This window comes from Camelus bactrianus, chromosome 9 (genome assembly GCF_048773025.1).
Source record: "Camelus bactrianus isolate YW-2024 breed Bactrian camel chromosome 9, ASM4877302v1, whole genome shotgun sequence".
Lineage (NCBI taxonomy): Eukaryota > Metazoa > Chordata > Mammalia > Artiodactyla > Camelidae > Camelus > Camelus bactrianus.
In genome coordinates, this window is record NC_133547.1 from 9,655,998 (window position 1) to 9,681,214 (window position 25,217).

Genomic DNA, 25,217 nt, shown 5'->3' on the forward strand with positions numbered 1-25,217 from the left:
AAATATAAGGTGTTGGTGTTATCTGCTTTCTGCTCTCATTTTTTTCAGCTTTTATTGAGTCATAGTTAATGTATAATGTTATATGAGTTTCAGGTGTGAGTCTAGTAACTGAGTGTTTTTTATACATCATGAAGTGGTCACCTGAGTGAGACCATTACCCCCTGTCACCAGAGTTGTTCCGGTACTGTTGACTGGATCCCCGGCGTGCTCACCATGACCCCCGCACCCCTGGGATGTGTTCACCTCATAGCCAGAAGTTTCTTTTCATTGTCTTATCCCCTGGGAACACACATCTTGGCTTTTATAGGAAAGTTGTTAAAATACAGTGGCTCTGAAAAAAAGGAAAGGAAAAGAAAGGAGGAAGAAGAAGCCTAGTGGTCTAGAACAAGGCTGCACGCAGGCCCTGGCCCCGTCGCTGCTGTGTGGCCCAGGCCAGGACTGTCACTATGTTTCAAAATATATCACTACTGGGTTTTTTTCCCTCACTGGACTGAAGCAATTCACTTAAAAAACAGGCCGTAGTTCATAGCTGTGGATGACATGGTATGATTTAAATTCCCCAGTTTGAACCGCTGCTCTGGAGGTCTCACCCGGCTGGGAGGTTGTTGCTGTCACACACGTCGGCTGCCCGTCAAATGCCGACAAAGAAGCTTCTAGAAGCTGTGTGGAGTGGGCAGGGGCTGTTTGCCTCACTGCTGACAGAGGGGTGAGGGGCTGGCAGTCAGAAAACAGCCATTCTGGGGGGCTGGTCATTTTGGGGGTGTGTGCAGACATGGCTACTCTGAAATTAGGCACCATTGGAATTGTCCATTTTCATGGTATTTTTGGAGGAAGAGTTGGTCATCTACAAGTTAGAGTCAAATTATAAAACGTGCAGACCCTGTGCTTCAGCCACTCCAGTCCCAGGAAAGGCCCTCAGAAGTGCTCGCATTGAGCAAAGGATGCTCCTTGCTCTGCTCTTTGGATAACCGTGGAAGATCAATTGGTTAGAATTGAAATTATTGGCACCAAACATTAATAAAACTTGATTTAACTTGCCATGCCAAACAACTTTCTGTTTTCCTGTCTGCTTTTGTTAGTGATGCCAAGTTGACTTTTCATCTAGTGGGTGTTGGTGTTAATGGCGCATCACATTTTAGGAGCCGTTGACCTTCAAGGATGTGGCCGTGGTCTTCACCAAGGAGGAGATGGGGCTGCTGGACTCCGTCCAGAGGGAGCTGTACTGAGATGTGATGCTGGAGAACTTCCGGAACCTAGTCTCTGTGGGTGAGGGGAACTTCTGGGTAATTGAAACTTAACTCATCGGAGTGTTCTTGTTCCCTGAAGAGAGGATATTTTTGGTCTTGGTATGCAGGTTAAATCCTTTTTTTCTAGAACTGTTGAAAAATAGTTTCATTTAACCAGTCGTGAATCTTTTCCTTATCTGTCTTTCAAACGCCTGAAAGTCATGGGATTAGGGCTGCATTTTCAGATTCTTTTTTTATACCTCAAAAGCAAGTCTTAGCTTTGCATTTTCTTGCAATTTCAGGGCAACAACCTTTCAAACCTGATAAAATATGCTGTTTGGAACGAGACAGAGAGACCTGGGTGAAAGAGAGAGAAACTCCAAGAGATGCACATCCAGGTGAGGACCACGGAGTCTAGAATCCAGGCCAGGTAGTGCGCGGGTGAGCTGGCCACACAGCTGGCCTTCCCCACCCTCGGCCTTGCCCGTGGACACGGCGGGTCCCAAAGTAGGTGATTGTTGTGCAGCCTCATTTCTGTTCCTCAGTCCCTGCCTTCTCATGGTTCCTTCATGCTTCCCAGAGAATGACAGACCCAGAGGGAGTGTGGGATCTCTGGACTTTCATCCCTCTGATAGAACAGGCAGTGTAAGACCAGCAAGCCAGTGGCAGAGAGACTGTTCCAGAAGACTGAGACCTCTGATGGATTTCTCACTTCTGTATCCTACAAGTCCCTGGTTATAAACAGGTTCCTGTTACCTCAGCCTTAAAAGATAAAAATGGCCAATAAAGAACATCAGAAAGTGTGGGCACATTTTTAAAAGCATGTGGAACTCTGTGGCAAACATGACAGTGTGGTGGCCCGCCGTCAGTAGTGGAGAGGTTTTATGTCTCCACACCTTGTCTGTATCACCTGGCTCCCTGTGATATGCCACAGAAGACGCAGACACGGCTGGTGCACTTTGGCAGGTTGGTTGCTTTGTTCCTTGCCCATGTTTGGCTCACACACACCCAGAGCCAGAGTCCTCTGGGAGGCAGTGTGGTGAGAGTGTCCACTCAGTGTGGGCTCTGAAGCCAGACTTGTATGTGGGAATCCCAGTTCAGCCCTCCCTCACAGCACGGTGCAGTGACCTGACTAGGTTCCTCTCTCTGTGCCTTGGTTTTCCTCATCTGTAAGATGAAAATAATAGTCCCTACCTCCATGTATCCTGAGCATTAAATAAATTAATATATGTATATCTTTGGCACATAGGAACTGTTTTAATAGTGTTAGATACTATTAATATTATTATTATTAGAAACAACAGCATTATTAAGTGAAGAAATAAAATTTGGGGGGTAAAACCCTGTTCAGAATTTATTTTTTGCTTGGCAGCTCTATGATGAGACTAGTTTGTTACTAACAGGATTATATTAACATTGAGCTTCCAAGTTTATCAATAGAAGCCTCTTCCTTTTTTCAAACATAAAAAGAAGCACCATGACAGTTGTGATACATAAACCTGAAGTTTCCTCTAGGGCATTATTGGTCCCGGTCTGAGAGCCTGATGTCCCTGAGCCAGTCTTGCACTTCTTCTCACAAGTCACCTTTACCCCTTTAGGAGACAAGTATGAGGAGGATATGGAGGATACTCCAGAAAAAGAATTCAGATTTCTTTCACACAGAGAGCTCCCCTGCTGGAAAATCTGGGAGCAGGTGGCTGGTGAATTAACTGCGAGTCAAGACCACAGAGCAACTCTTCCAGGGGCAGATTTCTGGTCCTCAGAAGATGCTTCTCTCTGTCAAGGCGGGAAATTAGTATCTGCTGAGGATTCTCAGATTGGAAATTTGGTAGACAGTCTTCAACGGGATGGGTCCATCAATTTGGAAAATCACGAGTTTCCAGCCTGGCCTGTGAGACCAGTCTCCTTTCAGGAATCTTGGATAAAAGCCTCTGTGAATGAGACAAGGAATGTTCAAGAAAGATGGAAAAAACTCAACATGGAAGATATAATATATAAATGTGGCTGGGATGATGACGGCTTCAGCTGGCTATCACATTATCGTGATGACCACGGGAAACCTGGAAGAGAGAAACCACGTAATTGTGATAAAGGCAGAAAAGACTGCATTAAAAAGTCAATACTTCAATGCCCTAACCCCGGAGAGAATGGCTTTAAAAGAAATGAAAGTGAAAATGGCTGCCAGGATAATTCAGACCTGCCCACTCATCCAAGAGTGCCCTTGAAAGAGAAACCCTATCAATATCATAAGTTTGTTAAGGGCTTGGGGCAGAGTGCCTGTCTGGAGAGACATCTAAGAACTCCCCCAGGAGAGAAATCCTTTCAAAGTAACGAGCATAGTTGGGGCTCCGGGCAGAACACACGCATTCATGGCCGTGCCAGGGTCCCGGCAGGAGACGCGTCCTACACATGCAAGGTATGCGGGAAGGGGTTCAGGTACAAATCAGTTCTTCTCATCCATCAGGGCGTGCACACAGGAAAGAAACCTTATAAGTGCGAGGAGTGCGGGAAGGCCTTTGGGCAGAGCTCCAACCTGCTGGTCCATCAGAGGGTCCACACCGGAGAGAAGCCATACAAATGCAGCGAGTGTGGGAAGGGCTTCAGCTACAGCTCGGTGCTTGAGGTCCATCAGCGGCTGCACATGGGGGAGAAGCCCTACACGTGCAGCGAGTGCGGCAAAGGGTTCTGCGCCAGGTCCGCGTTACATAAGCATCAGCACGTCCACCCCGGGGAGAAACCCTACAGCTGTGCGGAACGCTGCAGGGGATTCAGCTGTAGCTCCCACCTCAGCAGTCATCAGACAACGCCCGCTGGAGAGAAACCCGACCAGTGCGACCAGTGCAACAAGGGTTTCAGTCACAGCTTGTACCTGCAGGCTCACCTGAGGGCTCACACGGGGCAGTGCCTCTGTGACTGTGGCGTGTGCAGGAAGAGCTTCAGTTACAGCTCAGGGCTCCTCGCACATCAGAGACTGCACACAGGAGAGAAGCCCTACAAGTGTGAGTGTGGGAAGGGCTTTGGCCGAAGCTCAGACCTCCACGTCCACCAGAGGGTCCACACGGGAGAGAAGCCCTACAGATGCGCCGAGTGTGGGAAAGGCTTCTGGCAGAATTCCGACCTTCACAGCCACCGGCGGGTCCACACGGGAGAGAGGCCCTACATCTGCGCCACGTGTGGGAAGGGCTTCGTTTACAGCTCCGACCTCCTCATCCACCAGAGGGCCCACACAGGGGAGAAGCCGTATAAATGCGCGGAGTGTGGGAAAGGCTTCAGTCACAGCTCCGGACTCCTTATCCACTGGAGGGTCCACACGGGCAAGAAACTTCACAGGTGTGAAGAGTGTGGAAAGGGCTTTCGGTGCACCTCAAGTCTTCACAAACATCAGCGAGTCCACATGGGGAGGAAGCCCTGCAGGTGTGATCGGTGCAGCAGGGGGTGCAGCTATGGCTCAAATCTTCGCACCCACCAGAGACTGCACACCAGCGAGAAACCCTACATTTGTTACGAATGTGGAAAGGGCTTCCGGTACGGCTCAGGTCTCCTCAGTCATAAGAGAGTGCACATGGGGGAGAAACCGTACAGATGTGACGTGTGTGGGAAGGGCTACAGTCAGAGCTCACACCTTCAAGGTCATCAGCGGGTCCACACTGGCGAGAAACCCTACAAATGTGAGGAATGCGGGAAGGGCTTTGGTCGAAGCTCCTGTCTTCACGTTCATCAGAGGGTCCACACTGGAGAGAAGCCCTACAAGTGCACGGAGTGTGGGAAAGGCTTCAGCTATAGCTCAGGTCTGCGGAATCATCAGCAAGTGCACTTAAGCGAGAAACCTTGTAAGCAGGTGTGAGTGGAGATCTCCGGGTAGACCTCAGAACTTTCTGTTCATCCAGAGCCAACACAGGAGAAAATTGATACAGACATGATGTGTTGGAAGGGCTGCAGTAGAGGCTGGTCTGCACAGGAAGGAAGATCTGGAAGTTTGGTAAACAGGGAAAGCACTCAGGCACAAACTTCACAAACTCCAGTCTTCCAGAGTCTCTTGCATAGCGGAATAGTCCCTAAGGAAATGATGTGGCAGTGGTTTCAGGGAAAAAGAGAAACATCACATTCATCACAGGTGGCCCAGAAGGGAGTTTTTACAAATGCTAGGACTAGTAAGAATATATCGAAGGGGCAGATTATGGACACAGATTCCGTGTCGGGAGAAATACCTACAAACGGGACAAGTGTAGGAAAAAACTGTCCCCTTACTCAAAGCAATATTGTACATACCTTTTAGAAAGCAGTTTTATAAAAATTAAAAGATGATACTAACATTCATTGAGGCAAGTCACTTTTAGGCCATGGATGGTTTCAGGGATAGATGCTCTCTTGGCAGGTCTGGGTAACGTGTCTCCAACACACTATCATCGTGTTTCTGTGATTGTATTTTATCTCCTAGAGAGAAACTGCTGTCAGAGAGAGGTTATGTAAACTGCAGGAGTATTTTATCATTTTAAACAAAATCTGGGCTCTTAATTGGCATTGCATTGAATTTATAGGTTAATTTGGGAAGAACTTGCATCATTGAAATTCTGATTTTTTTTCCATTTGAAGATGCTGTTTGTTTCTACTTACTAAAGTATTTTAAATGAGCCTTCAGAAATATTATTTTAGAGATTTGAAAATTAGCTTCTGAATATTCTTAAGTATATTTCTAGGATTTTGTTTTATTGCTATCATGAATACAGTATTTTTACCATTTCATTTCATACTGGGGTTTTTTTTTTAACCTATAAGACAAATATTATAACATTTAAAAAAATCAGAAATACCATTTCTAACTCGTCAATATAGCAGTGGTAAACAGATTCACCAAAGCCACATCAGTGCGAATCTGTGGAAACATGAGCTCTTATGCACTTATTGGTGAGACTGAAAATAGGTTGTCTTTTTTGAAAATTTGTCAGTGTGTCAAGTTCAATTTGTATAACCTCTACTTCGAAGTAGCAGTCAGTGTGTAGTAATTTATACTTGGGAGATAGTTGTACATGTGGGAGAAGATGTATGTAGATGGCCAGGTTTAATAGCATCGTCTTACTCCAGCAAAAACCCACAAATCTTGATGCTCCAGTTTTAATCAGTTAAAGCACATGTAAACAAGGAGAAACCACTAAAAATATTTAGGTATACCTGTAATGACATTGAAGGTTGCTCACAAACTAGTGAACCAGGAATTTGTAAAACAGTAATTATACTACAACCCCATTTCGTTAATGTGTGTGTGTGTTTATAAAGAGAGAGAAAGGAAAAGATGTGTGAAAGGTCAGTATTATAACTGCTTATTTCTAGCAGATGGAATACTGTGTTTGCAGTGCATTCATGTACTTTTACATATTTTTATTATAAAGAGCATATATCAATTTTATAACAATAGTAAAGCTACCTATTTTTTAAAAATTAGTCTGCTGGGACGATCTTTTTTTGGTCAAAGATCTATGTTATAACCTCTATGTATTTTTTGCTTTTTCTACCATTCACTTAGCCCCTAGTACCAAAATACAAGGTATACACGAACTATGAAATTTGTGATTTAGATACTTTCAGAGGCTGCATCATTTTTGCTGGCTGGTAGGAGATGAGGTGGTCTGGATAATTGGGAGGACCAATTTGGCACTCCTGTGCTACACTCTGGCCCCTGGGACCAGTGAGCCCACAAGCCTAGCTTTGTGGAGGACAGTGGACCATGATTGCAGTCTGACTGCTGCACGTGGGTGACTCGTGACCCAAGGCACGGCCTGGGCTGAGTTCCCTTCTGCTGCCTAGGGCTGCCAGAAAAAGAGTCTAAGTTATAAGCAGACCTTGGAAATACTGCAGGTTTAATTCCAAATCAGTGCAATAAAGCAAATATAATAAAGCAAGTCACTCAATTTTTTTTTTGGTTTCCCAGTGTGTATAAAAGTGATGTTTATATTGCAGTCTATTAAGTGCAGTAGTAGTATGTCTAAAAGACAATGTACACACCTTAATTTCACAATACTTCATTGCTACAAAAAAAATGCTAACCATCATCTGAGCCTTCAGCGAGTTGTAATCTTTTTGCAATAGTTACATCAAGGATCACTGGTCACAGATCACCATGACAAGTAGAGTAATAATGAAAAAGTTTGAAATATTGCTAGAATTACCAACATGTGACAGAGAGACACGAAGTGAGCAAATGCCGTTGGAAAAATGGCATCAATAGACTTAATGCAGGGTTGCCACAAACCTCCAATTTGTAAAAAACAACACAAACAAAAAACCCTGCAACATCTGTGAAGGGCAATAAAAAAATAAATAAAACGAGGTATGCCTGTATTTTAGAAGGTGATATGTACCAAGAAGCGAAAGGGAAGGTGGAGTAAGGCAGGTGGAGAATTACTAGGGGCCTTTGCACTTTTAAATGGGAGTGCCATAGACCTCACTGAGAGTGACATTTGAGCAAAGAATAAAGACAGTTAAGTTACCTTTGGGGCCTTTGGGGAAAAGAACATACCAGCAGGGGGAACAGCGATCAGGTTTGACAGCACAAAGCCCAGTGTGGTTGGACCAGAATGGGCAAGGGAGAAAGTAATAGAAGATGAGATCAGAGAAGAGGGGCTCAAAGAGAATAAATTGACTCCAAGGTAGAGGATCTAGGTATTTATTACAGATGTTACCGAGGCACATTAAAACATCCTCCTCCCTATCCCATAAAATAAACTGTTAGGATCTGCCAAAATCAAGGATGACTCTCATCTCTGTGGCAGAGTTTACTAGATTTTTTTTTTAAATCACGGTGAAATTGAAATGTCGAGGCATCAAAAGACAAGAGACAGGCCAAAAGCATTTTACTGTTCCCTCTTTATGCCCCAAGTTGCAATGTCAAACTATAGTTAGATATTATTACTCCAGCTCCTGCCAACCGTTTGCAGATGAGGGTCTTTAATTATCTGTCTAGCCTAGGTCTAGAGTTGCCAGAGATTGTTCTCATCCATTTTGTTTGTTTGTTTGTTTTTGGTGCTTTCCTTATAGGCTAGAATTATAGGGCTCTAGTGTAATCTTTATTCGGTTTTAGGGCCCAATTCAATTTGAATCCCCATTTAAATCTAGGGCATCAAAAAGATGTTTTCTGTAATAGGAATCTTAAACTGCGAAAAAAGCATAAGTCCCAAGAGAGACTTCTCAAAGAGAATCTGAAAACTTCCCAATTTTTCGAAATTTGTTGAAACATGCCTCTTTAAAGAGAACGCCAGGCTCGTAGTATTCCCTTATAATAAAGCAGCTACTTGCTAGTTGTTACTTCTTTCTGCTTCTCCAAAGGGGAAAAAATCCTGTTTACAGGGTTATGTCAGTTCTCAAGTCCCCTGCAATGGAAACAAACCGCGAAAAAAAAATAAGTAAGTAAATTTTCATTGACAATTTGCATGCTTATATAACTAAAGGACGCGTCTACAGAAGAATCTGCAAAGATTTCCACCAATATGGTAACGAGTTCATTTCCAAGTAGTAAGATACTGACTGTGCTCTTTCCTTTTTCATTACGGGTAGAGAGTGATTTTTTAAAAATTTGTTATTAACATTTCACTATTGTTTTATCGCTATTGTCATTGTTATTATTATTTTAGAAAGGCAGAGTCCGGGTGGCCCCAGCGGCACCGTGCACCCCTGGGCAACCTGGCGTGGCCGCCGCTGCCGCGCAGGGGCTTCTGGGGATTGTAGTCACACGTTTCCTTGCGCATGCGCAATGGTCCCGGACGCGTGCAGTGGGCGGCATTGTTTCTGGCGCTGAGGTAAGTTTAGCGTGGACCGCGCCCCTTCCGAGGTGTCGCGGGGGATGGAGGTGAAGGGTGTGCAGCTATATCCCGGCCCTGTGGACTGGAGTACGAGGAGTTGGAAGCGGGGACTGGTGACTGATGAAAGGGCTCCTTGGCGGGGTGGGGCGGTGAGGGGTCCCGCCCGGCCTCCGTGGGATGGGGTGTGGAGCGCTTGCACTAGGTTTGCAAGGACTGATTCAGGTGGTGCCTCTGCAGGTTTCGGGGTAATGGCATGGACAATGTGTGCAGCCGCGGGTCGGGACTGGTGTCGGTCTTGGCACGCGCATCTCGGGACCCAGGCCGGGGTAGGGGGGGCTTTGACTCAGATTTTGGAGATACTGGTTTGAGCCTTGCTTCCCTGAATGGAGAGAGGAATTAGTTCATCTCCAATCTGGGGGACGGCTCGGACTGCTCGTTCCTCTCCCTAGTAATAAATCTGGAGTATGTCTCTGAATACAATTCGAAAAGAACTGCTCTAAATTACTAACCCGTATTCACCTCGCGTGCTGTGAGCCAGGAAGTGTAATCTTTGAGGATTATAAAACACATAGCAAATTGTAAATTGTTAAATTGCAGTTAACAAATTTGAACATTGACTCTGCCTTGGATAAAATTAAAGGATTAATGTTAGTTATTTTAGGTGTGATATTAGCATTTTTTAAACTGTTTCCTTCTCTTGGAGCTACTTAATGAAATATTTATGGACGAAATAATATGACGTCAGGGATTTGCTTCAAAATAGTATGTGAGTATGTGGGGAACAGGGAGAGGGATAGTTGAAACAAGAGTGACCACGTGTTAATTGTTTAAGCCCTGTGATTGGTGCATGGGGGTTCATTAAACTATTCTGTCTACCTCTGTGCGGTAGAAATTTCCATAATAAAATATTTGTGAAACAATTTTCCAGTTAACTATCTAGGAAGTGCCTGAAGCATAGAAAGATTGGGTGTTACTCTTAGTTGCGCATAGTATGCGGGGCCAGACCTTGGGAATTCTCCCTCAGACTAGACCTCTATGCCTGGGGAGACACTATGAGCTCCAAAGTGCAGTCAGGGCTTAAGGCCTTTCAATAAAATTCTGTAATTTTCTTCCTTAATGAAATTGTTTCGTAGGTAATTTATGTCTTTTATGTCTTTTGTGTCTTTTGACTGGGATAATTTTTTTCTTCTTTCTCTATAAATATAGGTGTATTTTTCAACATCTCAAACCTGATATTTCTAAAACTGAGCTCTTGAACCTCCCCTCCAAAACCTGCCCCTCCTCTGGTCTTCCCCCACCTCTGTAAATGGCAACTCCATCCTTCCAGTCACTGAGGCAAAGCTTCCTTTCTTGGCTGTCTTTCCCAGCCCACATGTAACAGTCAGCAGATCCTGTTAGCTGTATCACCAGTATAAATGCAGAACCCAACAACTCACTACTTCTGTTTCTAGTGCCCTGCTCCAGGGCACCAGCATCCCTGGCTGGGCTTCTGTGATAATCTCTGAACTGCTCTTCCTGCTCCCTCTCTTGCCACTGTTTGTCCATTCTTCTTTTCTTTTCTTTTTTTCCTTTTCTTTCTTTCTTTTTTTTTTTATAATTGAAATATAGCCAGTTTACAATGTGTCAAATTACAATGTGTACAGCATAATGTTTTAATCATATATATATATATATATATATATATATATATATATATACACATTTGTTTTTTATTATAGGTTACCACAAGATATTGAATATAGCTCCCTGTGCTTGCTATACAGTAGAAACTTGTTTATCTATTTTATATGTAATAGTATCTGCAAATCTCAAACTCTCAATTTATCCCTTCCTACTCCCTTTCCCCCTGGTAACCATATGTTTGTTTTCTATGTGAGTCTGTTTCTGTTCTGTAAATAAGTTCATTTTTGTCATTTTTTAAGATTCCACACATAAGTGATAGCATATGATAGTTGTCTTTCTCTGTCTGACTTAGTATGATAATCTCTAGGTTCAACCATGTTGCTGCAAATGGCATTATTTCATTTTTTATGGCTGAGTAGTATCCCATCATGTGTGTATATATATATATATATATATATATATATATATATATACACACACACACACCACAATTTCTTTATGCAGTCATTTGTCGGTGGACATTTAGATTGTCTCCATGTCTTGGCTATTGTAAATAGTGCTGCTATGAACAATTGGGTGCACATATCTTTTCGAATTAGAGTTTCCTCTGGATATTTGCCCAGGAATGGAACTGCTGGATCATATAGTGATTCTATTTTTAATTTTTCAAGGACTCTCCATACTGTTTTCAAGAGTGGGTGCACTAAATTACAGTCCCACCCACAGTGTCGGAGGTTCTGAAAAGCAAGGGTCTGGAGGCATCATGTGCTGCGTATCTTTGGCTTCCCACCTCCAGATCCACTCTCCACTTTCCACCTGCTACCTGAGAGGCCGCCATTGCCCTCTGGCCTTGCTTGTCTTTGGCCAATGGGCAGTCACAACAGGAGAACTTGGAGAGAGGGAGACAAGTGACCTGGGGTGTCCTGTCCCCCAGTTCTCTCTCAGCTGGGTTGCCCCAGGTTGGCTGCGCTTCTCAACAAAAAGTTACAGCTCCTCAGGTAGCCTTGTCCACGCAGCCCTCTGTTCCAGTCTCCCCTTGCCCCTTCAGACCCAGGTGCAGTCGTAGCATCTTCCTGTCACTTCCAGGGCAGTGCCTTATCCCCTGTGATTTCCTGACACCCAGCCCACAGCAATGTAAGTCATCTGTTAAACTCCTCTCTAATCTGGACATGCCATCTTGTTCCTACCAGGACTCTGACTTTAAGGCAGGGAGGGCCCGAATCCAGAAGTCCAGGAAACCAAACCCCCTCCCACATAGGTGTATGTGGGTGCATGTGTGTATATGTGGGCGTGTCAATCAACCTGCCCCACTGCTGGCTCTCAGGAGAGAGCAGATTCTGGAAGAGGGGAGCCTGGCGTGTTTGCGCACGTACCTAGTGTATGAGAGCGATTCCTTTTATGCATTTTTTAATGTCAAGAAACGTTGGTGCCTGTTTGAGAAATAGTGGGATCTTCACCAGTTAAAGCAGCTAAAAGACTAAGCCTTGGTTATTCCTTCAGGACTTAGGGTCTCTTGACAGGGTTAGGGAGAAATAATTCTTGGTAGATTTTAACTATTATAAAACAATGTGACTCGCACTGACCTGAGGAGTTGAAGAGATCTTTGTTGAAGCCCAGAGTAAGGGTGATTCATGCTGTCTCTTAAAGGCAGGAAAGGAGGGGAAAGAGTCCAAGGACTGGCCAAGGATTGGGATATTTCATATCCCATTAACCTGAATCTGTCACCCTGGGCGGTACTCGAGGCTTCAAAGGGTGGCCAGCAAACCGGTGCCAGTCAGAGAATTAACTGTTAGCAGTCTGTGACCAGATTATTTCAGAACTTCAGTGTAAACCTTTAAAAATCTATGTAGCAATTCCAGTCACTGTATGATTGATTAAACCAGTAATTTAAAAATTGGACTTCTAATTTGTATGCCTTTTTGCTTCCTTTTTCTAAAAATTTCTTTTTCACTCTATTTTACCAAAAGATTAGTCCATGACAGGCTGGAAATAAAAATGAAAATAACATGAAACAGGTTCTTTACCCCAGGAGGTTGAAGAAGTACCAACTGAGAGGACAGAGACATAGTTTTTGGTTTTGAATCTCTTAATCTTGGGAGTTTCCACAGCGCCCAAAGCAGCAACTGTATACAGTAAGTTTCCCCTCAAAGGCCAGAGGTCACTGGGTTTACAGGGTTTATCAGACAGGAGATAAACAGCCCAGTCAAATGGGGTAACCTGAGTGAGAAAAATGTCCAGATCAGAAGGAACCAATATTCATCCACAACTTGGGAAACCCTTGGTCTCATGGGTTCTTTCCCCTTTGCAGTTCTGCTGCCTTCTCTGGCCCCTGCCCTTTCTAAGAAGACAGTATGATTAAGTTCCAGGTGAGTTTAAGTTTCCTTCCTTTCTCTTAAATGCCACATCCATTCTGAGGAGCTGGATTATCTCTGTTTTCATAATGGAAGTCAGAAATTTTTGAGCGACTACTACGTGGTAGGCACTTTACCTTCCTTATAACAAGCTGTGAGAGGCAGTGTTTGGAGAAACGAAGAAACAGGCTCAAGGATGTCAGGATGTCTGGTTCAGTGCTGCTCCAAGTGCAGTTTGCATTCCAGTGCCAGTCAGTGAGCTGCTTGTCACTGGTCCACGAGAGGCAAGTACAGAAATCAAGAGTGAGCGGTCAGAAACTCTTAGAGCGATTTGGTATTGCCCCAGCATCAGAGGGCATGGTCAGTGTACTTGAGCACGCTCTGCGTAGTCAGGTGTGAGTGGGTTTGTATCAGTCGGGGTTCAACCAGTGAATCAGAATCAGTAGGAGATCAAGATTAAGAGATTTGTTATAAGGAATTGGCTGATGCAATTGTGGGGGCTGGGAAAGTCAGAAATGCTGTCTGGCAGCCCCTTAGGAAGGGCACGTGGGAACTCTTGACCCAATGAAACTGCTGTGGGCAAGTGGAATTTCTTCTTCTCTGAGGGAAGCCCCAGTTCCGCTCTCAAGGACTTTCAGCTGATTGAAGCAGGCCCACCCCAATTATCTAGAATAACCTCCCTTAAAATCAACTGATTATGGACTTTAATCACATCCACGAAATATCTGCACAGCAACGCCTTGATTAATGTTTGATTCAATAACTGGGGGCTGTAGTCTAGCCAAGTTGGATACATCAAAAAGACCATCACAGAGTGGAGCAAGGATTTTTTTTTTAATCATGAACAATGTTTTAATTATGAAAATACACAAAAAGAGGAAATAGTCCTATGACCCTCTGTATCTAACACCTGTCGTGCAGTTTCAACAGTTAACGTGTTGCCACATTTGCTTAATTTGTCTCTTTCTCCCTTTTCTTGATGCTTTCCCAAAGCATCTTGAGAGATTTTAAAGAATAATGCAAGGAACATGTTATTTAATAGTGTGCTTTTTTTTTTCTTTTCTGAATGTATCACTTTCTTAAAAGTACCTGATTATATGCAGCTAAAATAAATGAGCTCACACTTTCACTCTCTGCCTGGAAACTGTCTTTCTCAAGCTAACAAATTCATTGGGGGCACCCTCCATCTTCTGTGTCACTGCCAGAAACAGTTTTATAAAATGTCTCATGGCTGCATCACCCAGGTAACCATTTTCCCAGCCTCTTCTATAGTTTCCTCAGCTCTTGCAGCCTGACCCCAAAGCCAATGCCATAGGTATTTGGTGGCACTCCACTCGTGGTAAGGCTTTGTCCTGGTTAATCTCGGATGTGTTGGACGTTGGCAGAGAGGCAAGAGAGCAAGCAGAAACATACAAGACCCCTTAAGTTCTCCACTGAGAATTAGAACAAGTCATGTGGCCAAATCCAAAGTCAAGGGGGCAAGGAAGTAGTCAGGTCCTTTAGTGGAACTGGGAGCATGAGAGAGAATATTTCAAAATAGCAGTCTCATTTACCACACACTCCTATATATTCCAGTATGTATTTCTACAAACAGAAATGGACCAGTGAGATTACCAGTAATTCTTTGGTATCATCTAAAACCCAGACAATAATAGAATTTCCCCCCGATGATCCCCAAAACGCTTCTTTTTGGTGTCCTTCAATGTGTTCCTCTTTCCACAGTATTTCCCGTAAGTGGAGGCACTCGATGCTTGAGTAGATTCAGGTTCAAGCTCTTACAAGGGCACTTCATTGATGGTGCTGTGTGCTAAGGAAAGAATTTGAAGATTTTTCTTTCATATTTATTGGTCTGTAAATTGCTTTTGTTACTATTTTTGAACTGTCCTTGTACCTGAACCCTATGGCAGTCTCTGCATAGGATCCTGGCAAGGGATCCACCAACCTGCAAGGGTGGTAGGGAACTGGGTGTTTTATTTTCCCCAGACTCTGTAGTTGCGGCCAAGAAGGGGAAAGGGGGATCGCTGGGACAAGTTTCCACTCCTCCTTGCTACAGCGTCTGTGCCATCCAGGCTGTAGGGCATCCGTGTGTATTTCCTGGCTCGCTAGCTCCAGCTCCATGTCCTCCCCTAGCTTTGCAGAATCCCTCCAGCACTCTGCAGTGTCTGGGCCTAACATCTAGCTAGTTGTCAAATTTGAAGCGTGATTCGCAGTCCCAGCTCTCACATTACAAGATGTGGTTTAAAAGTGAAGGATTGGAACAGAAAGACAGCAACTTCACGACTGGCACAGTTTCCAACTTTGCTCGCCTTCCAGGGGTCATCTGCGTGGATGATGAGTGTGGCATGTGCTTGATGTTTTAGAAACCGTGACCTTCAAAGACGTGGCTGTGGTCTTTACCGAGGAAGAGCTGGCACTCTTGGACAAGGCCCAGATAAACCTGTACCAAGATGTGATGCTGGAGAACTTCCAGAACCTTGTCTCAGTGGGTGAGGACAACGACCCCCTGTAACTAAGCCTCAGACCCCTGGTCCTGTTTGCTCAAGCGATCAGCTTCCAACCAGATAGAATATATTCCAGTTGGAACACAAAGGGAAACTCTGGCCACCAAAGAGAAAACTCCTAAGAGGTGCAGGGTCTCATGTGCAGATGACACCCTGCAGTTAATGAGTTTTAGCAGATAAACGTGAGCAGGTGGCCCCTTGCGAAGTGTTGGTGAGGGAGCTCTCCTTGACTCTGCAGGCCCTGGTCCATGGGCATCTGATGCAGGCGGCGAGCCTAATCTGACCTCCTCACACGTTTAAGCTCTCATTCTTTCCTCTTGTTACTCTGAATGAGATTGAGAAAGTTCACACGTTCCCAAGGCCATGTCCCTTGGTTGCTTTTGGAAAGAAACCAAAGTTCTGAACAAACTCGTGTTAAAGGAACCAAATTAGGATCTGGTCTGTAGTGAGTGCAATATACATGCCAGCTCAGGTGCTGACTTGCTATTATTGCCTCCCTTTTACAAAGGAAGCAGTTGAGGCACAGAGTAGACAGGTGACTGGCCTAGGAGCATGTAAGAAGAACTAGAATTTAAACCTTCCCAGTCTGGCTCTAGACCCTGGGCTTTCTTTCAATAACCATGTGACGCTAAGTACCGCTATGACTAGAGATTACAGACACAGCACTCCTTGGTCTAAATCTGCAGGATGCAACCCCATTGGTGAGTCCTGAAATCCAGTTACTGTGTCTTAACTAGCAGTTTTTAAAAAGCAAAATAGATTAACGGACTAGGGGGTAAGGTGAAGCTCAAGTTGGTAGAGTGCATGGTTAGCATGCACGAGGTCCAGGGTCCAATACCCAGTACCTCCATTAAATAAATAATTACATAAACCTAATTACTGCCTCCCCCCCTAAAAAATAGAGAGTTGACAGAATAGATCAATGGACTAGAACACGAAAGAATTTGTCAGAATATGTGGCACCCAGTAAGGTAAGTATCAGTTGATAAACCTGTTTCAGTTTCTGGCCTGTGTCGATGTGTACGTACTGGGTGACAGTATAAATGCTTTTCTTAACTGTGGGCACCATCAGAATAGTTGAAAAACTCCCATTTTAAGCCTGTTCCCTTCTTCTCTGACACCACTTTATGAACTCACGTCACTCAATAAAATGACTCACAAGCTACTTTGAACCAGAGGCGGTGTCCAAATGGTCTTGACCGTAGTATTTGTGACATTTTGAAGCCTATTTTGGGTGCCCAGGGTGTGACCATCCTCTTCTGCCTCGACCCCCTGTTTGTTATGACCCCTTTAGTACAATCTCACTTCCCTGGGTACCAGGCCATTGACAGTTCCACACAGCCCATTCTCGTAGCCATGGCTGTTTGAGACTCTGCAGTAACCTTGAAGAGGAGAAGTTAAAGGAATTGGAGTGCAGGATCTTGGTGGACTCTAGCTCTTCCTGAAGCTAGAGAACCTCAGGGAAGATAAACAAGAAGTCTCATATTTCACTGTATTATCCCCATTTCAACCTCCACTGCTGCTTTTGGCCCACCACGTACAGTTGTGCAGGTTGTACACAAACCTACAGATAGTTCTAACCCTATCGAACAGTGATGTAAAGGAAGGGACATTGTCAGGGGACAGGAGTTGTTGCTTGTTTCCACAACCTTCTACGGTATCCTGGAAGGTCCTCGTGATTCTCTGTCTCTCACCACGTCCAGGACTCCATTATTACATACATTACATGAATCATATGGGAGCCTTCCCCCTCCCTTTTGTAGCAAAACGATTAAAGGCTTTTTACCGACTACTTTTATAGCAGAGAGGTGAATTTCTTCCTTCATAAATTGTATCCAAGATTTCTTTGAATTCCAGGATTTCCCTGCAAAACCTGGTTTTTAACTAGCAGCTCACAAATCAGAATTACTGGGTTTCTAATTGTTTCATATATGACTAGAAGCCAGTGGCAACTTCTCACGCCATCCCACGTCACTTCCTCACAGCCTTTGTATAGATGGTTTACTCGTTCGCTTAGCCAAATTCTCTTTCTTCTCACAGGAGACAGGATTAAAAACAACATTTCGAATCTTCAGGAAAAAGGGTTGAGTTACCTCTCACAAGAAGTGCTGTACTTTTGGCAGATTTGGAAACAAAGGATCAGTGAATTCACTGTGAGTCAGGATTACGTCTTGAATCTTCAAGGAGGTCATCCCCAGTATTTAGAAAGAGATATTTCCCTCCGTGAAGAGTGGGCAGGAGTGTCTTTTCAGGTTTCTGAACGTGACAACTATGTAATAAATGCCATTAGTTTAGAAAATCAAGACATTACAGCTTGGAAAGGCCTGACACAGGCCCTTACCCCAGATTCTTGGAAGAAAGCCAACATGATGACTGAACCCCAGAACTCTCAGGGGAAATATAAGAGAATTCCTACAGAAGAGGAATTGTGTGGATGTGCTCGGTGTGATGAAGGCTTCATTCAGACCTCAGATAATTGTGATGATTCCCGAGAATGTAAAGAAGAGGGAGCTTATAGATACATCTCTGACTGTGGGGAGAACTTGGTCATTAAGTCAGCAATCAAACACAGTAACGTGGTCCACGCGATGCAGCTTTTCAGCTGTAATAACTGTACAGTGGGCTTTGTAGATGAAGCAGATGCTCGTGTTCATCACAGCGCCCACAGAGGAGAAACATCTAAATGTGACCAGCATGGAAAGGACTTTAGTCCTAGCTCAGATCTTATTGTTCATCATAAACCCCATTCAGGTGAGAGACCTGGTGAATGGCAGGCATGCGCTAAGAGCTGCAGACAGAGCTCAGACATTCCCGGGAGTCAGAAAGGCTCCTCGGGAGACAAACCCTATAAATGCATCGAATGCGGCAAAGGCTTTCGGCGCAACTCCTCTCTTCACAACCATCACCGAGTCCTCACGGGGGACATGCCCTACCCATGTGACGTGTGCGGGAAGGGATTTGGGTTCAGGTCCCTCCTGCGTATCCATCAGGGAGTCCACACAGGGAAGAAGCCCTATAAATGCCAAGAGTGTGGGAAGGGCTTCGATCAGAGCTCCAACCTCCTTGTCCACCAGAGAGTCCACACTGGAGAGAAACCCTACAAGTGCAGCGAGTGCGGGAAGTGCTTCAGTTCAAGCTCCGTCCTCCAGGTCCACTGGAGACTGCACACGGGGGAGAAGCCCTACAGGTGCGGTGAGTGCGGGAAGGGCTTCAGCCAAAGCACACACCTGCACATTCACCAGCGGGTCCACACCGGGGAGAAACCCTACCAATGCAGCGTGTGCGGGAAGGCGTTTGCCTACAGTTCGGTGCTGCACACCCATCAGAGAGTTCACACGGGAGAAAAGCCTTACACCTGCCAAGTGTGCGGGAAGGGCTTCAGTTACAGCTCCTATTTTCACTTGCATCAGAGAGATCACAGCAGGGAGAAACCACACAAATGCAAGGCATGTGGGAAGGGCTTCAGTCGGAACTCAGACCTTCACGTTCATCTCAGAGTCCACACCGGAGAGAGGCCCTACCAGTGTAAAGAATGCGGCAAGGGCTTCAGTCGGAACTTTTACCTTCTTGCCCATCAGAGAGCGCACAGGGAGGAGATGGGACATAACGTGTCACGAGCTTGGCCAGGCTCAGGAAATACATTGCTCGGACCATCTCACTCATCCAAGGCTACACAAGAGGACAGAAACATTATAAATGTAGAGAGTCCAGGTTCCATCAGGAAAACAGGAGCCACTTGATGTTTTCCAGATGATGGAGGCTTACTCGGCCAGTAAGAGGGCAGGGGAGGAGCAACGAATGGGGACACTGCCACTCGTGATGTCAGCTGGCAGCACTGAAGGAGGTGGTCCTTAAGAGCATTCCAGCAGGGGGAGGGTATGGCTCAGTGGTAGAGCACGTGCTTAGCATCCACAAGGTCCTGGGTTCAATCCCCGGTACCTCCATTAAACAAACAAACAAACCTATCTAACCCCTCTGAAAAAAAAGATCATTTGTTTAAAAAAAAAAAAAAAAAAGAGCATTCCCGGAAACTCCTGTGGATCTCAGCGAGTGCCCAGAAGCTCCCATCAACGGTCATGTGCCGTGGTGGCAAAGACAGTTATTCTTGATAGAGGGACAATTTGTGGCAGTGGCAATAGTTAGAGGTCAAATGTCTATGAATAGGTGAGCCCGGGCAGGAAATTCTAATTGGGGTGAGGATAGCAAGAGCTTCAGTCCAGCCATGATCTTTAGGTGTTTTAGTTTTTGTTTGCTTTTAAAGAGTCCCCACTAGAAAAATACTCTCTGTGAAGAATATTCAAAAAGCGTGCTCAGAAACGAAACCTAGTCTACCAGCGTGGTAAGAATTAGTCCATACTCATGTTTTCAAAACCGTAAGATTCTCCACACAGGAGAGAAGCTCTACAGACGTGATATTTTAAGGATGTGGCAGAGACAGAGATAAGTATTCATCGGACTTGCTCTGTTTCCTGGGCCCAAAGGGAGACCCCGTTTCCTAGGAATCCTGGCAAGGGATTATGCAAGGGCCCACGTGATTTGAGTTCCAACCAATGGAGTGTAAGCAAAAGTGATAAAAGATGCTTCCAGGCCTGCCCCGTACAGACATCTTGTGAGGTCCCCCAGGCTTCTCTTCCCTGTCACATTGTAGGCTGTTTGTCCCAGTCTGGAATGATGGAATCTGACCTGTGTAGGACTTTTTTTTTTTTTCAAGTGAGAAATAAACATTTCTTGTGTTAACACTACTCAGACTTTGGCAGTTTATTTGTTACTAACATTGCCTAGGCCATGCTGACTAATACAGAGGGATTTAATAGCAACGTATTTCACGTTCCCTGGAATCCACATAAGAAAGCAACCTTATAATTCAGAGTTCAGAATTTTTCGATATTTAAGGCTCTCTGTGGCAGTGCAGGCATTTAAATGGTGTAGATAGAACTTCTTCAGGGAGAATCTTCATTCATTGGTGTGTACATAAAAAGGAAGTATTCCAGACAATATGCATTTAGTACAGCTTTATCAAAAATGCAGTCTATCAACATAAGAAATCCCGTGCAGCTGAAAAACTCTACAATGTATAGTGAAAAAGTTTGTCAGCGCACATGTTAAATGCAACTAACAAATGGTGTCCTACAAATCGTCTTAATAAAATTAAGTAAAAATAACATTTACTGAAGTGAGTAACAACTTACAGAAGGCCAAGGTGGGGGGTGGGGCTTAAAAAAAAAGGCAAAAGTGTTCACTGGCAGACTCGGACACCACTGTTTGTCAACAGTGTTGTTTAATAATGTTTTTAGAAGTTTTTAGAAGGTGCTCATTTTGTCAAGTTTCCACCAAAATTGTGATTTAGTTTGGGATTATAGTTGGATTTGGGAGGAGATACCTTTACAGTATCTTTATTCATCTTCAATAATAATGTCTCTTTTTTTTTGTATCTTAGTTTATTTGTAAATTTCTTCATTTGGATCATGTTTTATTCCTAGTTTTTCGTACATTACATTTTCATACTAGTTATGGTTTGTAAACGGAACAACCATTCAGATGCAAATAAAACCGTCCCTGAAGTGTTACCTTCTTACTGACCCAGGTGGGCAGTAGTGAACAATGAACAAAACTCAGTGTCAGTAAGGGAGTAGTAAAAATTCAGCTTTCTTACATAAGTTGATGGGGGAGAAAAAAACAGGTATAACATTTCTGGAGAGAACTTTGTCTATATGTATCAAAGCGTATAATTAGCATTGCCTTTGAATCACTAATCCTGCTTCAAATTTATCTTTAACACATAATTGCACAAGTTGGAAAAGATGGTTTAAATAGGGAACATCTAAGAATATTTGCAATAATAAAAATTACGATCAACTAAAGGTTCAGGAATAAGAGATTGAGCAAATTATGGTATCCCCATATAATGGAATAACATACACCATTAAAAATGACCTAGACCTATAAAAATTTTCACATATTGTTTGGAGAAAAAAAATCAAGTTTTAAAATATAAAAGTATGACCCATGATTGATACACAAGATTTTTAGAATGCAGAGCAGCACTGGGAAGCACCTCCCTCCCCCACTCTACACTTCACTTTTCAGTGTTGTTTGAAGAGTTGTTCAGAGGATTGAACCCATATGGGGAGACGCCTAACATGGGAAATGCTGTCCCGGGGCTATTTTCCCTTCACATGCTTGAGGTAACAATTTTGTTATTAGACACTCAGCAACTCTTATACAGTGTTTTGTTTTGTTTAGTTTTTTCCCCATGATAGATTGCCAGTAGAACTCAGGCTGGAGAGGGTGAGTTGTTTGGGGAAAGCAACTCAAGTAATGGAGGATTTGCTTTAGAGAGAGGCTGCTGGAGATGGAAGGCAATGGGCTTGATCCATCACTGGATGGTGGCTGTAGTTAGCTCCTTGCATGGGTAATTACTACAGATGGGCCAATAGGAGAGCCAGCTGTCCTCTCACTAGATGGCCTTCCTTGTGTCTGTCTGCTCATCATGCTATGTTTCAGGCCAGTCCTTGGCTTGCTGAACCTTATCCTTGACGCCTATATAACCTAAAGTTTCCTGAGCTACTGACCTCAGCTGGGACTTCAGGAGTGGCAGTGGTTGCAGTTAAGTCCAGGGGCAGTATCCCAGTTACTAATTCATTGTCTTTCAGCTCCAAATTCACCCTTCAGTACATACTCTGTGATAATGAAAGAAATTGCTCTGAGCATTTCTCCTTTGCAGTAAATGATGTTAAGCTTTCAGTAGAGGGTGTCAGAAGAAAGCCGCGGGAGGAAGAGGTCTCCTGCTGTTTGTAGCAGCTGCTCAGTGGGTCGGTACAGTGGGTGCGAGGACATCTTCCCCTGGACCTCTGGACTTGGGCCTTGCACACTCCAGGCTTTCTACCCACACATGCACAACCATTCCCTCTACACATCCACGTACGTAGTCACTGGCTGTGGTTCCTCTGTTCCCCAAATGGATGATGCTGTTGGCACCACCCCTCCTCCTGCACACCTGTGCATCCCACCACTAGTTGCAGCTTGCCTACGAACCACCTACATCCTGGAATATTGCTTCCTCCTTGACCCACAACTAGGGACCAACTCTGACTTGGGCAAAACAGAAAACTTCTCTGCCATCCAGTAGGCTGCAGCTATATCTTCATAAAGTCTGAACTCCAGCCTTTGGGAGAGGGTGTCCCTTCCAAGCTAAGTGCTCCCTCTGATACTCTCTCTCAGCATCAGGGTACTATATAGAGTTTTAAAATATTGTATAGTTTCTCTTCAAAATTTAATAATTCCTTCTATTAGACTTCTTTTTAAATCATTGTGTGGTTTCTGTCTCCTTATTGGACACAGACTGATCCGGTGACAACTGTAATAGCCATTTCAGTGGGAGTGTGGGGTCAAAGAGGACAGTGAGTTTCATGTCATTCAATAGTATGAGGGAGAAAGTTCTAGAAATATATTCTTTGACAGTCAGCCTTTTGCAGGATAGTTGTAGTTGTAGATAGTTGTAGACATTAAGGGCTTGGAAGAGTGGCCTCAACACCCAGAGGCAAACTGGAAGATGTGATCAGAAACCTGGTGTGGGAGATCTTGGTAAACAGGTTTCTTACACCTGATGTGGACAGATTGCTATTCTAGGGGATAAATTTTCAGCTGGATGAGATTACCTACTATCAATAAGGCAATATAAATATAGTAAAAGAGTACGTGAGAGGTGAAATTCAGAGTAATCATGGTTTAATATTTACAGGGAAAAAATATATATACACCTTTTCATTATAGGCCATTACAAGGTATTGAATATAGTTCCCAGTGCTATACAGTAAGACCTTGTTGTTTATCCATGTTATATACAGTAGTTCATATCTGCAAATTCCGAACTCCCAATTTATCACTTACCACCCCCTTTCCCCCTAGTAACCATAAGTTTGTTTTCTATGTCTGTAAGTCTGTTTCTATTTGGTAAGTAGGTTCATTTGCGTCTTTTTTTTTTTTTAAGATTCCACATATAAGTGATATCATATGGCATTTTTCTTTCTCTTTCTGGCTACTTAGTGTGACGATCTCCAGGTCCATCCATGTTGCTGCAAATGGCATTTTTTTTCTTTTATGGCTGAGTAGTATTCCATTGTATAAATATACCACATTTTTTTTTAGCTTTTAAAATATTGACTTTTATTATTGTTTTTATTTATATTCAACTGTTCCACACCTGCTTTTGAACACCTTAACTGAAGTTTGCTTTTATACCACATTTTCTTTATCTTGTCATCTGTCAGTGGACATTTAGGTTGCTTCCATGTCTTGGCTATTGTAAATAGTGCTGCTGTGAACACTGGGGTGCATATATCTCTTTGAATTAGAGTTTACTCCAGATATGTGCCCAGGAGTGGGATTGCTGGATCTTAAAGTAAGTCTGTCTTCAGTTTTTAAAAGAATCTCCATACTGTTCTCCATAATGGCTGCAGCAATATTACACTCCTACCAACAGCATAGGAAGTTTCCTTTTTTCCCACACTCTCCTCTTCTTTTTTCATATTTCAAGCCTCTCTAGTCTCTATTTATGGGGTAGTTTCTTGGAATGGGTAGGTGGGTAGGTAAACAGAATTTGCTTTGGTTGAGTTTGCTTTGTTTATATCACGTTTGAAAGAAAAAAAAGAAAGAAAAAAGGGAGAGGGCCAAGCTCGACTAACAGTATAGAGTTGATTTATACTGACTATCCTAAAGACAATACTGCTTATCCAAATACTTACTACCGAAAAGGGAAAGGGCTGCCCCGCAGGAGATTCAGGAATTGTAGTTCAGAAGATTCAAAGCATCAGACAGTTGCGCTCCAAAAAGACACCTTTAATGCATGTTCTGCTGGAGAAAACACATAAGTATATGGTAGAGCGCTCTATGTTTGGAAGCATTTCGGCTCCAGTAAGGCTGGGTTTCGGAATTCATTCCGCACCAGGAGGCTGTGAAATACAGTCAAGACTGAGTACAGCAGCCAGCCCTTCCGCCCTAGGAAGGCGACGAACTGCCTGGGAATTCTGGGAAGTGTAGTCCGGGAACACCGTAGTTGGGTAACTTCCGCTACAGGCGGCCGAGGCTGTGTCCCTGCTCCCTACTGGTATTCTGGGAAGCGTAGTCCAGGAGGTCTCTGTAGCCAGAGTCACTTCCGGCCCAGGTACGCGAGGCCGCGGCCTTCGTTCCTCTCTGAAAGGTGAGCCCTCCCTTCGCCGGGCCTTTTCCCCCGACGTCCACACTGACCTTTCTTCGCTTTGTTGTGGGCCCATAGCTACCCAGCCCTCAAGCTTGGGGAAGGAATCCGCCTAAGGCAAAGGGCGGGTTGATGCTCCCTTTGAATGAGCCTGTTGGAGCGTGGGGCGGTTGGAGCATCCCGGGTTTAGGGCCCGGGCCGGGGCCGTACGTCGCTGGGGTTGAGGGGCTCCTGGGTTCTGTACTTTCCCGACTCTTAACCCGACCACCAGCCCGCGCTGCTGCTTCCTAACAGTGCAGTATTCGGCGAGTATCTAAATGTCTCTGCCTCTGTTTACTCTTCTTTAAAGTTGGCGTTAAATGTGTCTGCCTAATAAGGCTATTTTGTGAGTTAAATGATAAGATACAGGAAAAGACTTAGAACAGGGGCTTGCTTGTGGTTAAGAAATACGCCTCTTGTTACTAGTATTTTTTAATTTCCCAAGAAGCGCTCAATTCCCTGAAAGCTTCTGGAAACTTGGGATGGGG

General features: G+C 44.2%; 3 protein-coding genes across 3 annotated transcripts in view; all 3 read left to right on the forward strand.

Moving 5' to 3' along the window:
* ZNF180 (zinc finger protein 180) overlaps positions 1-5,137 on the forward strand; it is a 45,793-nt gene extending 40,656 nt beyond the window's left edge. Inside the window, exon 6 of the mRNA XM_074369468.1 lies at positions 3,739-5,137. Within this exon, the coding sequence (XP_074225569.1) occupies positions 3,739-5,070 (1,332 nt within the window). The 3' untranslated portion in view covers positions 5,071-5,137. The remainder of the gene's footprint in view (positions 1-3,738) is intronic.
* A 1,673-nt stretch (positions 5,138-6,810) lies between these two features.
* On the forward strand, positions 6,811-20,244 carry ZNF285 (zinc finger protein 285). Its single transcript, XM_074369469.1, has 3 exons — positions 6,811-13,008; positions 15,354-15,479; positions 17,535-20,244. Exons 2-3 carry the CDS (start codon positions 15,446-15,448, stop codon positions 19,232-19,234), a joined length of 1,734 nt encoding a protein of 577 aa, XP_074225570.1. The 5' UTR covers positions 6,811-13,008; positions 15,354-15,445; the 3' UTR covers positions 19,235-20,244.
* A 4,339-nt stretch (positions 20,245-24,583) lies between these two features.
* Positions 24,584-25,217, forward strand: part of LOC105062707 (uncharacterized) — a 67,149-nt gene continuing 66,515 nt past the window's right edge. The window contains 1 exon segment of the mRNA XM_074370851.1: positions 24,584-24,693. The gene's annotated coding sequence lies outside the window, so the exon portion shown is untranslated.

What these genes read in the sequence shown, in the direction of transcription:
- ZNF285 (XM_074369469.1), top strand. Translation starts at nt 15,446, where the DNA reads ATGCTGGAGAACTTCCAGAACCTTGTCTCAGTGG. An exon ending in CCAGAACCTTGTCTCAGTGG is followed by an intron (nt 15,480 to 17,534) that starts GTGAGGACAACG and finishes TTCTTCTCACAG; the next exon opens with GAGACAGGATTAAAAACAAC.